The sequence below is a fragment of the Ursus americanus genome, chromosome 24, assembly GCF_024610735.1.
Source record: "Ursus americanus isolate L20-20 chromosome 24, mUrsAme1.1.p, whole genome shotgun sequence".
NCBI classification, from domain to species: Eukaryota; Metazoa; Chordata; class Mammalia; order Carnivora; family Ursidae; genus Ursus; species Ursus americanus.
In genome coordinates this window covers 4,057,411-4,072,787 of record NC_142150.1, presented here as the reverse complement: position 1 = coordinate 4,072,787, position 15,377 = coordinate 4,057,411, and the positions used below count along the sequence as shown (strand labels likewise).

Here is a 15,377-nt window from a genome sequence, read left to right as displayed (position 1 = left end):
ATAAGCAAAGAGTGGAATGAATGTGTCCTCTTTGATTCTGTGTTGTAATTAGGGATTAAACGTGTATGTTTTACTCTCATTTGGACAGTAGTGTCCATTTCTTTAGGGTGTAAATATTTAACTCTGGGGGGAAAAGGGGACTAACTGTGTGGTCGTGGTACACTATAATATTGAGCTCCTTTAATCTGTTCCTGAAACATGTAGGCTGATAGGTCACAGAGATCATCTGATGCAGAGAATTATTGTGTATTGACATTTTAGCTACAGATTGAACCTGGACTAAGTTTCTGGAGAATTGTAGTCCTGTGAGAATGTGTAATGTCCTCTTAGTTCCCATAAGAAGTATACAGACTTTTGAGTATGCCTAAGACCTGTTTAATACACAAAGTTTAAATTACAAACACAGCATGAAATCTTTCATTTTTTTCAGTTCTGGGTCTGAAGAAGCCCAGGCTTTATTCTCTTTTGCTACAACAGATCTCCTTCAATTAACACAGTGGCAAGGAAGGTGGCAGGTGAGTGACCATGGTCTGCTTGGGGAATAGATCTCTGAACTTACTGTCCTCTTAAAATGTGGGTGTAAATCGGTTACAGCTGGTTTGGCATTGATAAAAATACACAGAAGTGTAGCTCCTCCTTATGGGGCGGCTCTTCCTGCGTGTCTTGTGGTCTATTATCTCAAGTGGAAGCTGAAACAAATTCCATTTTTGTAGTAAAAAAAAAAAAAGTATTTTCAAAAGGATGGGTTAGCCAGGAAAACTATAAACTACCTACCCCAAGACTTTGGTAAGAAAGAGATTTGATGCTTCTTATAAATTCCCCCTTGCAAAAGACATGAACACTTCTGTAATAAGAAACAGGTTCCCCATTCTCCGCCGTTAACCAGTTACCTGGTTTTAAGTGTCCACAATCAGGATTTAAAATGTATCCCATAGAGACCTGATAAGAACTGAGACCCAGGGCGGCTTGTCCTTAGACTTATTTAGGAATCACTGACTTGAGGAACTTTGATCTTCACGGGGTGAGAACAAGCATGCTTCTAGATGGCCAAGAATACGGCTGCCCAAGTGGGCAGATTCTGTATCAAGACTTTGTCCAAATTAAACCTCCTTTCTTTATATTATGCTTCTTTGTGGGGCAAGATAGCAATTCATTTAAGGATTACAAAAATAATATTGGAAACAACTAAAAGTTCCAGAAGACTTGGGGATGTGGTAATAATGGTCCCTCTCAAATGAGGGAGCAAAAACCATCTCTATTCCCGAATATGATTCAGGTGGATAACTGAAAAAAGCCCAACCTTCTGAACGCTTAGTTAGTTTAAAAACACGGAAGACAGACCCAAATGCGTTTTTTATTGAAGATTCAGGGCTATATCATATGGATGTTGTGTTTGGAAATATTGTGATATGTTTAATGCAAATTCTTAAAGTAGTGTGTTCAAAACATGTATCTCATCCATGATACATATTTGGATTAAGCGTAATGAAAACCTGCAACAGAAACAAAACAGTTAAAATAATTGAATGAGTAAAAACTGTACTCAGCTCAGTAAAATGTCTTCTTACACGAATTCTTGGTAGTCAGAATCCCTGAATTTGATGCTTACGAGTGTTTGGAAGGGGATGGAAAACCATGGCCTTGGAGGACCCCAGGTAAAGGTGGGCTTTCCCCCAGCTTTTCCTACCCAGCCTGATTCTATGATATTCCTTTCTTCCTCGATTTCTGTTTTGCTTGGTCTCTGAAACACTTTTTCTCTCTACATATAAAACTTCATGATTTAAAAAACAACAAAAACGAAGCCCTTTAAAGTATAGATACTGTTTTTGTTCAAGCAGTGGCTTGGTGGGATGCGGGCAGACGTACAGCTCAACGATGTTTTCTTGGTAAAACTGGTTTGAAAGTGTAAAAGTCTAGATGTGCGTCAGAAGATTTTAAAAGTGCAGGTTCGGGACTGCTAGAGAGGCCAGTTTTGCTGCCTTGGCCTGGTTCCAGTGAGGAGGTGATGTCAGAAGGTTTATAAGGCTGGCTTCCCAGGAGAATTGTGGCAACAAAACAACCAACTTAGGGAAAAATACTTTCTAGACTTAGTACCTTTTACCTCAGGTGGAAGAACTGGCAACTTTACGTTCCAGTAAAGCAGCCAGCGTGTCCTTTCTCTGCGATACCAGGACCCACTAGTAGGAGGGGAGCTAAATGTATTCAGAGCTTCAGAATTTCCGAAAGAAAAGCCACCCTGTATCCGTGCTCTTCACGTCTACCAGCTCTGTTTCCCCCACGAGGAGACTCCACAAAGGACCTAAAGTTCCACTAACTGAAAGGACACGGGCAAACAAGAGGTTCCTACGAGCAAGCAGGCCGAAGGCAAGAATGAGGGGAGTCTGCGCTCTCCATCTGAGCAGGACTGTTTCCTCCCTGCTGTACCCCGAGACCGAGGCAGGGGAGCACTTCCAGACCCTGCGGCCTGTCCCTGTGGAGGCGGCCAGGCTTCTGTCTGCCGCCCGGGGGGGGTGCTCCAGAGGGACACATTTCCGTCTGGGACAGGGTGGCTGACGCTTCTCCCTGCTGTGCTGGAGCGGGGCCAGCTGGGGGGGGCACGTAGCCTGTGCCTACCGAGCCGTGGACAGAAAGGATGTCCCGGCCTCCACAAGGCTACTGGGCGAACCGGACTGCAGAAATGAAAACTAGTGTATACGATTGAAATTGCCTTAAACAACAAGCAGACAGACACTCCAGCCATTGGCGACTGCAGATCTAGGGTGCAGCCCTGGAACACTTAGACCCTTGTTAACAAGGGTGCACGTTGCATGCTCTGATCTCCTTCTTGTCCTTGCAGCTGCTAAACTGGGAGCTTTTGAACCTCTTCTTGACAGTCATGTAGCGTTCCTGGATCCCGCCGCCGCACAGGTTGGTGCATTCCGACCAGGCTGTCCAGGGGCGCATCCTGCAGCCTGGGAGCAGGGGAAAGCCCGGTTAGGGCGGCAGAAACTGGGAGGCTCCGGCTGAACTCCAGCTGTCAATTGAGGGGTCTGGGCTTCCCTGCTCTTGAATGAAATGATGGGTTGAGTTAAACAATGGCTGGAGTCCTTATTAGGGACCGTCAGCCCTTCTGTGGCAGAGCCAGAAATGACCGTAAATGCTTTGCAGCCTTTCCCATCAAGGGGCAGGAGTCCCCATCTCCACTTCCAGAATCGGGGCTGGGCTGTAGGATTTGCTTTGGCCAATGGGACATGAGCAAATAGGGCTTGAAAAAAAGCTGCTGGGAACACTTCCCTCCCCCCACGTAAGCAAGCCGGACGAGACTGCTGGAGAGACCATGTGGGGAGAGGCTCCAGCCAGCCCTGCGGAGGCCCCAGAAGTGCATGGGAGGCCGGTGTCGCCCTTCCAGCTCTGGTTGAGCCTCCAGCTGACAGGAGCCACGTGGTTCTCAGCGAGACCTCAGAAGAGCAGCCGGCTGAGCCAGCCCAAGTCACTGACCCACAGAATCCTAGTAGTATTATGGGATGGCTGGTGGCTGCAGGTAACTGCTTGAGCAATTAACCACTTTCTCCTAGTGCTTTGCTCCCCTTGTACCTGGCCTTCTAAATGCCAGGTAAACTCAGGTATAATTATTTCCCCATCACAGATAAATACGCCTGCCCTAAAGAAAGTTTCCTTGGGGGCCTGGGTAGCTCAGTCTGTTAAGTGTCTGACTCTTGCTTTCAGCTCAGGTCATGATCTCAGGGTCATGAGATTGACCCCGGCCTCTGCACTCAGCAGGGAGTCTGCGCTGCTGCAACCCGCGCCCCCCCCCTTCCCAATTGCTCGTGCATGTGCTCTCACGTGCTCAATCTTGCTCTGGCTCTCGCTAAAACAAACAAAAACACCTTCTCTGACTTCAGAGGTTAGGTTAGATCTTTTTAAAAAATTCTTCCATGGCCCTCTGTTACTCTTGTTCAGCCGATACTATGCTGAGTTTCACGGAGAAGACCACGGCCCGGCGCCTGCCTGGCACATAGTTGGGCTTAATGAACGTTTGTTGAGTGGCTGACTGACTACTGACCAACAGACAACACTGATATGTGCGCGGCTCCTTAACAGACAGGTAGTGAGCTATCAGGGAGCTCTTCATAGCTGCGTTTTTCTCATTGTCCTAGGTGGAGGTGAAATGTCTTAAGAGGAAAAGGGGTAATTTGAGCTGTGTCTTTTAAAATAGAAACTCAGCATACCCATTAACCTTCAGTTTTACACGGTACCTTCCTCACCCACTCCAGGGAATCTAAACCCCACTGATCAGTCTGTACCCAGCACTGAACCACAGATCTTCCTAGTGCCTTGTTTCATCTGTTTGCCAATGATAGTGCAGTCCTTGCCTGTGGACCGGATTATTCAACAGTGAAGCCCCCAGGCTTTTTTTTTTTTTTTAAATGCTGGAGTAGGGGACAGATTTTCCTGGGCTACAAACAGAACTGGCCTTGTGCTTCTGTTTTTACTACCTCCAAACCACTCAACACTGGCCTGCTTAAGTCCGTCTTGCTTAGACCCTCCTGCAGAACCAAGTCTCGAATCCTCAGCAGGCCGCTGGACTTTTTAGGGTCTGGTTTCCTGCCTCTTCTCTTGGGCTCTGCTCCATCTGCCTGTTTCGTTGACCATCTCGTGCTCTTTGGCACTTCTGTGCCTTTGTAAGAACTCTTCCTGCTGCCTGGGCTGCAAACTCCTATCAGCTCCTCAAGACCCACTCCCCTCTGCCCTGCTTGGACAGTGCCCCAATTAGGAGCCGTACCTGGGAACTGCTCGCCGTCAGACTCCTCCCTCAGCTGCTCGCTCCTCCGGCTCTCTCGGGCCTCCCTCCAGCGCAGCTTCTGGATGGATGGATTCTTCAGGCATTTCCGGACGCGGCACTTTTTCCGCTGCACAGTCTCTGGGCAGGGTGCACCTCCAAACTGAGGCTCCATTTGGATCATCCGGGTTCGAATCATGTGGCCTTTCCCACAGGACTTGTTACATTCCGACCACTGGGACCACTCGGTGAGCTCACAGTCAATGGCTGGCAAGACACAGATGGGCATGAGTGTATCTCATTCCTGTCTGAAACAACATATGGCCACTGACACTTTGAGCATCTCAGCACCAGCCTGTGAGAAATGCAGAAGGTGCCGTTATCCCATTGAGAGAACAAACCGAGACCCCTACTCGAGGCACACGGACTTCATCCAGCCTGCGTGGTTGGTAAGCAGTAGGCGCAGGACTGGTGTCCAGGTCTTAATCCATGTTCTATGCCCACGTGATAAAACGCTTTGGGGGGACTTGGGAGATATGTTCAGAGCCTCTTGCCCTGCCCTGTGTCTAGATATTGTCAGATCAGCCTCTGGTGGCATAGAATAGCCTTCCACAGTCCCGAGGACTTGGATTTTCCCAGGGAAGGCACAGCTTGCTGGTGCTTTCACAGCTGACCCCCGTGGACCAATAGCCAAGGCCATTGTGACTTTTGCAGTAAGACCTGTAGCTTCTCTTGTTCGACATCATCCTGGGTCTGCTACTTGGCCGTTTGTGCAAAATACATAGGAGCCAGAAATGGAAGATTCAGTAGAAGAGGGGTGAGAACAAGTGGTATCTTATGGTTTATCAGGATTACAGGATCCAGCAAATTCTTCGTACTAAGCTGGCAGCTCACAAATGTAAAGGGGAAATCACCCAACAGTCTGATTGTCAGGATGTGACCTAAGGAGGCAAAGAATTCTGGACCCCTCCCTGGCTTTGCAGAGTGCAGATCCGGGTTGGATCTAGGAAAGAACTCATTTTGGTCAGTTTTGGGCCCTTCTCCCTGTGAGCCCAGGCAGCTTTCTTATCTGTAAAATGGGGATACTGGTATTGTTCCCATTTGGATGTGAGGATTAGGTGAAATAATCCAGCCCAGTTGCTGGCCTACACTAAGTGTTCATCTTTCTTCTCCATTCAACGAACCCCGTGAATTTATGTTTGCAGCGGTAGCTATCTTGGTCAGAAGTTCTGGAGCCCCAACTCTGGTGAGCTGGGTTGAACACTGGGTTGACCACATGGTCGATCTCCGTTATTAAAAGCCTCAGGCTCAGTTAGTTTGATGGTCTGGGTGTTCTCCCCCTATGACTGAGTCTGGCAGAAACAGGATGTTCCTGGCAGGAACTGTAATGTGGGACATTGAGTGAGGCCTCTGCTTTGTCAGGTCTAGTGCGTGACACTTTGTACCAGGTACGTGGTTTAACGTGCAGAGCAACCTAGGAAGTGTGTCCTGCTGTTTTACAGATGAGGGACAGGGATGCTAAGTCATCCGCGGAAGGTCGTGCAGCCTGTAGGGACAGAGCTGGGACTTGCACCCAGGCAGGCAGCCTGAGTAGTAACAAGGAAGAGGGAGCACAGAAGACCAGGTACGTTTCAGAGGAAGCCAGGAAACAGCCTAGCAAGCGGGTCTGACTTTCTACTTCTACAAGAGAAGCTCGCTTGGAAGACTAGCCAGAAAAATGGGCTCTGTCTCCTTGGAGGTTAGTACTTGTGAAATACAGCTCATCATGGGTGGGGGTGGGGAGTTGGGGTTGGGAATCGAGCTTGTCACGGTTTGTCTTAGCAGGGCTGCAAACGTACAGGAGTCACTGGTTTAATGTCCACCCTCTGGTCATGGGGAAATGGTCCCAGGGAGAAGGACTAGAAGTAAAAAGCATGGAAAACGCCTGGATCAGACACTCATGGAGGGGGGGAGGGCAAGCCCTACGTGATGAGGCATCTTGAGCCCGTGCTGTTTTCCATCCCAGTCTCCTCTTTGGACTTCATAGCAACTTTAGTTTGGGTGTTTCGTAGGTGGGATCCCCTCTTGCTCCTGAGGAGACTGAGAGTTCAGTAGCTTTGCTAACAGATCCAGAGCGCATGCTCTTTCTCCCCCGCAGACGGCTGTACTACACGACCTGGCAGTAGGACCCCTTCCAGTGCTGGTAGGAGGGCGGGGGGGCACCAGCAGCCCCAGGACTTACGGCACTCAGGCAGCATGCACTTCTCCCCCTGCTCCAGCTCCTCGTTACAGTCGCCGAGTTCGGCCAGAGACTTGAGCATCCGCTGGCGGGTCCGCATGCCCTTCCCGCAGGTCACACTGCAGTCACTCCACTCAGACCATGGGGACAGCAAGCAGGGGATGGTATCTAGGCCAAGAGCCAGGTTTGCCTCTGAGAACAGGCTCCTTTCACTTTCTCTGCTCTCCTCCTTGTCTCCCCTACCCTGTCCCTCCACTCTGGCCCCTGGAGTCAAGTGAAATGGACCGATGGCTTCAGATAACCCAAGGGACCCCCCGGAGCAAGAAGCAGCTCAGCAGACTGCTGCTCTCGTCACTGTCCTGCATCTCCCCTGGGGGTCAGGGCAGCAGATGTAACTCAGTAATACAAATACCCAAGTCCCCGCCTGAAACACCACCCATTCCCCAAGAACCATGCAATAAAGTTTTGGACACTTGCTGCAATCCTGGGATGTCCATGTACCTGTGTGCGTATGTATGCTTGTGTACTGACGTGTGGGCCTATGTACAGTAGGCATAGAGCTGGGGTTGTAATGCTTTGTGGGGCCAGGCAAGTCCAATGTTACTATACCCCCCCCCAAGATACTCTGGGGTCCTATCAAACACAGCTGCAGGCGAATGCTTTCCAGAGCCAGCAGTTTGCCATCTCAGCATTGCTCAGAATGTCTCTCAAGGGGGGCCCCTCTCTGGGTCTGCTTGATGGCCCTTCTCTTGCAAGGACAGTGGGCCATATTTTCTCCCAGCACCCGCGCAGCCTCTGGTCTTGCTGCTGGAGGGTAGTAAGGGTGCTGGGATCCTCCACACCGCCCCATCCCCTGCCCCACGCCCACTCACGACACTCGGGCATCATGCACTTCTCTGCCTGGGATGTCTCGGCCTTGCACATGGAGCCGTCCGCCGGGCTCATCTTGACCATGCGGTGCCGCTTCTTCATGCCCATCCCGCAGGTGGCGCTGCACTCATCCCACTCGCCCCACTCGGTCATCAGGCAGCTGCTGGGAGCTGGGAGGCCAGCCCTGTTGGAATCGTGTCTGCGGCCTCTGCCCGCCCCCCCCCTCCCCCGCACTTGCTGGGCGCCCCTACTCACAGCACTCCTCGTTGACCATGCACTTCTCCGTCTCCTCGGTGGGCAGCGTGCACACAGAGCCATCCTCAGGGAACTGCTTCACGTACCTCTCCCGGGACCGCATGCCCATGCCACAGGAGATGCTGCAGGGTGACCAGGTGATCCACTCGGACATGGTACAGGTAGAGCCGTCTGCAACACATGAGCAGACGCTGTGGCCTGTGTGCCCAACTGCCCAGGGCAGGGACCGAGAAGGAACTGGCCGGCTTTCCCATGGCATGTTCTTGTCTCTTCTGTCCAAGATTAATTCACCGTATAATCATGGGCTTGTTTCTGGGTTTTCTGTCCTGTTCCACTGATCTATAGGTCTATTTTTGTGCTAGTACGCAGCTTTGAAGGAGAAAAAGACAGTCTCTTCAACAAATGGTGTTGGGAAAACTGGTCAGCTACATGCAAAAGAATGAAAATGGACCACTATCTTACACCATACACAAATCAAAATGGATTAGGGACTTAAATGTGAGACCTGAAACCATAAAGATCCTAGAAGAGGGGACAGGCAATTTCTGATAATCGCTATAGCAACATTTTTCTAGATAGGTCTCCTGAGGCAAGAATTAAGAGCAAAAATAAACTGGGACTACATCAAAATAGAAGCTTCTGCACAGCAAAGGAAACAATCAGCAAAACAAAAAGGCAACTTACAGAATGGTAGAAAATATTCGCAAATGACCTCTCTGATAAAAGGTTAGTATCCAACATATATAAAGAACTTATAAAACAACACCCCCAAAATAATCCAATTAACAAATGGGCAGAAGACATGAACAGACATTTCTCCACAGATGACCTACAGATGGCCAAAAGACACATGAAAAGATGCCCAACCTCACTCATCAGGGAAATATAAATCAAAACTACAATGAATTATTAACCTCACACCTGTCAGAATGGCTAAAATAACACAAGAAACAAGTGTTGGCAAAGATGTGGGGGAAAAGGGAACCCTCGTGTACTGTTGGTGGGAATGCAAACTGGTGCGGCCACTGTGGAAACACTATGGAGGTTCTGGAAATAGAACTATCGTATGATCCAATAATCACACTACTGGGTGTTTACCCAGATTAAAAACAAACACTAATTTGAAAGGATCCATGCACTCCTATATGAATTGTAACATTATTTACAATAGCCAAATTATGGAAGCAACCCAAGCATCCATCACTTGGTGAATGGATGTAGGTGTGGTAAATGTGTGTGATGGACTGTCATTCAGCCACAGACAGGATGGAACCTTGCCAGCTGCAACGATATGGATGGAGCTCGGGAGTATGGTGCTAAGCAAAGTCAGACAAATCGCAGAGGATTTCACTTACCGTGGAATTTCAGAAACAAACACAAAGGAAAAAAATCTTATTTGGTTTGCCTCTTAACTATGGAGAAACAGATGGTCACCAGAGGGGAAGGGGATGGGGGAAATAGGTGAAGGGGAGAAAGCACACTTATGATGAGCACTGAGTAACGTACAGAATTACTGAATCACGGCACTGTACACCTGAAACTAATATAAGACTATGTTAAATATCCTGGAATTAAACCTAAAAAAAAAAAAAAAAGAACTGGGTAGAATTCAAGGGGAGTCAGGCAGTTGAGGATGGACGGGACCTTAAAAGGTATACATCTTGAAACCAGGGATTGTTCTCGAAGAGGACATGCCCGTTTTCCAGGTGCATGGAGCACTCAGGATTATGTCTTATTCCATGACGATACATTTGAAAGCTGCTTGGATGGTTAGAAGAATGTTTTCTTATACATAAGATTTAAGATAAATCATAATCTATCTTAAGTTAGAGATCTCTATGGTTTAGGGTGTATCCTACATCTAAGACCATTAAATAAAATGAAAACTTCACTTCCTAAGTCACTAACTACATTAGAAGTACACAGTAGCCACGTGTGATTATTGGCTACCATTTTGGACACTACAGATACAGAACTTCCCATCACAGAAACTTCTACTGGACAGTACTGGAAAGATAGGTATTCTGAGATACAGGGTAAGTAAGCTCTTTTGCTCAGAGGAACCAGAGATGTTATAGTTCTGGTCTAAAGCTGCCAGTTCCCAGTCTAGAAAAATTGATGAGAATTTGGTTCCTGAGGGTAAGGATTGTGACTGGCCTTCGGACATCGGGACTGGAGGATGGACACAGGATGGATTTATAACCAAACGGCAGATTATACTCAGTGACCCCAGACCTCCCATTGCCTCTACTGAGGCTGGTTACAATGGGGAACAAACGGTGGGGTGGGGAGGGAATGTGTGTATGCTAGAAGAGGGGACAGAGGAAGAAGGAAGAAGGCTGTATAACCAGCCGTCGCTGTTGATATCTCGGGCTACCCCATCACGAGGTGTTAGCAAAGGCCGTGATCATATAGGAGACACTTCGGAGGCTGGTGGAAAAGATAAAGCTCTCAGCATGGTTTGGTAGTCCTGTTTCCAAGTAGTGGTGGGGGTGCTACTCCTGGTGGAAACACGGGTGTGTGTGTGTGTGCGCGCGCGTGCCTGCTTAGTTCTTTAAAAAAAAAGGCAATGAAGTCTTCCCTCTATCCATGTATTCGTATCAATAAAGATTTACTGAAGGCCTTGAATACTTCATGGTGCGCTCGGAAGTTCAAAAGATGTGTAAGATCTGGGTCTTGTTCTACTTCAGAAAGAGAAGGACACGATGATTCCAGGTATGGGAAGTGTGACAACACAGGTAAGCCCAGGGAACTGAGGTGCAGGAAGGGGGGAAAACTCACTCCTGGGAGTTTGGGGGGAAGATTTCACACAAAAGGGCACATCTGAGTGTACTTTTTTTGGTAAAGGATATCTGGATTTAAGGTGAGGGAAAGCTTATGCAAACAGCCCTGTATGGAGTGTGCACATACGTGGTACTGGGAGGTGAAGCGAGAAAGAAGGATCGAGTGTGAGTCCAGCCTGCACATGTCCACAGCTGTCGCTTGCACACGTGTGATGCCTATGATGGTTATTTAACCTCGGGACAGTGCTGGTGGTAGGGGTAGGAAGAAATCCCTGCCGGGACCCACGGGTTAGACCCAGAGGCAAGGCTAACTAAAGGCACTATCCACCAAGAACATTCTGGTCCAGTCTAATAATGGTTAGGGGACAGGGCTGACAAGCCCCAGGTGTCTTCCAGGACCCGGTAAGACATCATGGCAGGAAGGGCAGAATATGGTCCCCACCCACCGGAGTATGTACTGACAGAGCTTCCACTCCTCCTGATTTCAAAACTTACCTGACTCTTCCGCATTCACAATTCCTGATTTCAAAACTTACTACGAAGTTACAGCAATCAAAACCAGGTGGTATCGGCATAAGAACAGACATATAGACCAGTGGACTAGAATAGAGAGCAAGGCTAGAAACGAAGTCTCACATCAATGGGCAAATAATGGGAAATAATTTGACAAGGATGCCAAGACCATTCAAAGAGAAAGGACAGTCTTTTCAATAGGTGGTACTGGGAAATTTGGATATCCACATATGAAAAAATGAGGTTAGACTTTTACCTAAGATCATAGTAAAAATTACCTTGAAATGGATCAAAGACTTAAACACAGCTAATACCGTAAAGCTCTTAGGAGAAAACACAGGGCAAAACCTTCAGGACATTGTATTTAGCAATGATTTCGCAGGACACCAAAGGCACAGGCAACCGAAGAAAGAGCCAAACCAGATTTCATGAAAATTTAGAACTTGTACTAAAGGACCCTGTCAAGAGTGAACAGGAAACTCGAAGAAGGAGAGAAAATATTTGCAAATCCTGTATCTGCTAGGGGATTAATATCTAGGATGCACGGGGATGGAAGGGTTCACTCCCCTATGAAGTACCTTCCCGAAGGCACGAACGGCAGTAAACCACTGTGGGGGACAGCCAGGAGAGGTATTTAAGACTGTCCTCGGGGAAGAGCCGGAGGGGAAGTGACCTGCAGTGGAAGGAGCTTCCTTCCATTACCCTCCGCTTGGAAGGGGTTTTCTTCCCGCCATAAACCAGCCCAAATTCTGCAGCGCTTCCTGTTGCCTCACAGCACCCCTGAGACAGTCAAGATCGAAGTTCAGAGAGGGTCTAGATCTGTCCAGGTGGAGAGCGAGGGAGAGCCCTGGAAAGCAGGTGCTGCGCTCCGCGCCGCAGGCAGCTTGAGCCATCACGACCGAGGCCCTGCAAGCTCACAGCTCAAGCGGGAGTTTTGCGCCGTCGCAGGGAGCCGGAATTCTTGCAATAGGCCCAGCGGTCCCGACATGGGAGGTGGGTGCTCTGACTCGGGCGGAAGTGAGACAGGAAAGTCCGTGAAGGCCACAGAATTAGGGCAGTGGTTCTAGATTCAATGTTGGCCTGCTTGTTCACCTGTTTCTTCAAAATCGACTGGAGCGAAGGCCCGGAAGCAGGCTGCTCGTTATACTTGTGATTTGTCATACGATGTTTGCTAGCTCTTTAGTGACTCGTGTGACATTGATTCCACGGCTGCGGAGGGACTTGGGTGGATCATCTCAAGAATGATACAGGTTTTTAGAGCCCTCGAGACATTGTTGGAGATGGGGGTCTCCCCTAGTGGGCCCCATCGGCCACTACAGTCAGGGTCCCGGTGCCCTCGCAGGGACACCGTCTGGCGGGTACGAGGGGCCGGCAGAGGCAGGCAGCACCTCCCTCCCCGGCCTCTGCCAGCCCCTGGCGCCCCCGGGCCGCGCCCTCACCTTCCTCGCTGCAGCCCGGGCCCATGCAGGGCTGGAAGTCCTGGGTGTCGGGGCAGGGGACGCTGAGGTCCAGCTGAGCCTTCAGCATGCGCTGCCGCATCCTCTTGCCTTTGTCGCAGGTGGAGGAGCTGCAGGCGGACCACGGGGACCAGTTGGAGTAGATGCAGGTTTCGGGGGTGTCATCTGGAACGAGTACGTGACGGGTTTTCCTGGGGAGCCTGCGGCCACTGGGGCTGGCCCCACCCCCACCCCAGCTCATCTGGGGATGAGAAGATCCCCGCCGCCTGACCTGCCTCAGCGAACCTGGGTGCTCTTGGGGTGGAAGCAGCTACTCACTTGCCTTTAAAAATTATATTTTAATCATTCCAGTAATATCTAAGCAGGGAAGGTCTCTTACTGTCCCTTCCCCTCAACATGTGAAGGGCTCTTCATTTTTAGCCCCATCTTCCCAGTGATCCTATACACAGGTGTCTCGTAAGGGCCGCCTGTGTTCACGGAGCACTTCCTACACACCAACAGCATTCCGAGAACCTTCCAAGTTTTAGCCCCTTTGATTCTTAAAACAAACTCTCAGTGAGGCAGGTGTGGTGACCATCCCCATTTTACAAGTAGGACGCTGTGGGGGGACGTGAGCTGCTGGCCCCAGGCCACAGAAAGAGCCCAGGTGTGGCTCTAGATCCCATGAGGAAACAGCCTCAAGCCTCGGCTCTGCCCCTCCCTCCTCATGGTAGGGTCTGGGCCTCCCTTTCCTCACTGGGGAGTGGATGTGTCCATGCCTGCCGCACAGGCCAGTGTGACAAGCAGAGAGCGCTGGGGATACCGTGACGCCCATGCAAAGGCCGGAGATCCGTGAACACATATTCCGACGTCCCACTTACACCAACTCCCTTATACTCTGTGCCGAGTCCTGGCCTTATTTTGGACGATCTTCCATGCAGAAGTCCTCAAAGATGGGATTACCCAAAGGACATGATGTCTTTGCAGCTCTTCAAACCTGTTAGAAAACTGCTTTCCCAAAAGGCATCGCCAGTTTAACTTCCTACCTGCAACGAAGGACAACTACGTACCTTCATCTTTCTCTTCTGGAGCCAGATCTGCTACAATATCATCGACATTGTCAGGCACAATATTGCATTGTTCCCCCTGCAAAAGGAATTTTACTTGGAGGGCCCACATTAAAGAATGGCATGTATGGGGGACAGAGGAAGGAGGACCTAAAATCGGATGCCCACCCCGTGTACAAATCCCAGGCCACGGCAGAGTTCTGAGCCAACATTTACAATCGGACTGAAAGACACACGGCAAGAAAGCAACAGCTTTCCAGTTCCTGACCCATGGCAGACATTAGTAATCAACTGTGGAACTCACAATGAAACCTGTTTTTCTGGATCAGATCATTCAGTCGAGCATAGAAACTTACCCTTATGTTTATTTTGCTCATTTATAGCTTACGAATAATTTGCATGCTTAGAAACCTCGGGAGGTCCAGGAGTTCTACATTATGGAATATGCAAGGGACCCCATGATTCTAGAGCAGAAAGGGGCACAGTCTACTTACACTCCTGGTGGGAAAGGTTCGTGCCACGGTGAGCTCTACCCCATTACCTTCCGGGCGATTCTCTCGATGACAACTCTGGCCACTTGAGTGATAGACCCGCCCTCTGGATCGTAAAAAGGACTCTGAGGATGGTCCAGACTGGTCAGGGGCCGGATTTTCTCCTGGGGAATTGTGGGCTTGTTGGGTGACTGTGGAGGGAAGAAAAACACAGAGTGTGGGAAACAAAGTGGTTACAAACCACAAATGCAATTTGATTGTAATAGGTTCAGAGCAAAGCCGGGATAGGGACCTCACAGCAGCTATAACTACTACGGATGTTTATGCAAGTCTCTCCATACTGTGTATCGTGCAAGGAGATTGGTGACCTGTACTTTCAGACTGCCAGGTACACAGGATTCCATCCTGATGTAGAACAGATTTCAGAGAGGTCACCCCAGGCTGGCCTGAATCCGGCTCTTGCTACTAGACCATGTGTTGGCAAACTAGTCTGTAGAGGGTCAGATGGTAAATATTTTAAGGCTTTGTGGGCCATCCTGTGTCTGCTACCACAACTCAAATAGCTGTTGTAGTGAGAAAGCAGCCGCCGACAACATGTAATTGGGGGCGGCTGGGTTTGAAAACCTTGTTTACAAGTCAGGTTAGGCCTGATTTGGCCCACAAACGATAGTTTACCAGTGTCTGCTCTAGATGGCCCCGCCACTGGTCTCTAATGGCCAGATTTTAGTGCAGTTGGTGTGCTGACCATAGCTGAAAATTTTTAACATTCAGGACATAATCCAAACTCCTTAACCTGGCTGTCTGTCTGGAAACCTCCAGAATCTGGCCTAGCCTGAGGTACGGATATCAACTTCTGTTGTTCCCCGTTCTCACCCCTTCTCTTGCTCTTTGCTTCCCTGTTTCCTGCTGTTCCCTGGCTTACCTAGGAACTGCCCTTTAGCAGGTCCCTTCTCTGTGGCCACTGTGTGGGTCACACTGTATATGG

The 15,377-nt window shown here is 49.3% G+C and overlaps 1 protein-coding gene across 1 annotated transcript in view; it reads right to left on the bottom strand.

The window, feature by feature from the left end:
* Positions 1–1,334: 1,334 nt before the first annotated feature.
* The window catches only part of SPON1 (spondin 1), a 251,731-nt gene continuing 237,688 nt past the window's right edge, over positions 1,335–15,377 (bottom strand). Inside the window, exons 9-16 of the mRNA XM_045796534.2 lie at positions 14,443–14,583; positions 13,905–13,980; positions 12,838–13,020; positions 8,103–8,273; positions 7,850–8,017; positions 6,981–7,145; positions 4,763–5,026; positions 1,335–2,951 (exon numbers count right to left, since the gene is read on the bottom strand). Coding sequence (XP_045652490.1) covers positions 2,788–2,951; positions 4,763–5,026; positions 6,981–7,145; positions 7,850–8,017; positions 8,103–8,273; positions 12,838–13,020; positions 13,905–13,980; positions 14,443–14,583 — 1,332 coding nt within the window. The 3' untranslated portion in view covers positions 1,335–2,787. The remainder of the gene's footprint in view (positions 2,952–4,762; positions 5,027–6,980; positions 7,146–7,849; positions 8,018–8,102; positions 8,274–12,837; positions 13,021–13,904; positions 13,981–14,442; positions 14,584–15,377) is intronic.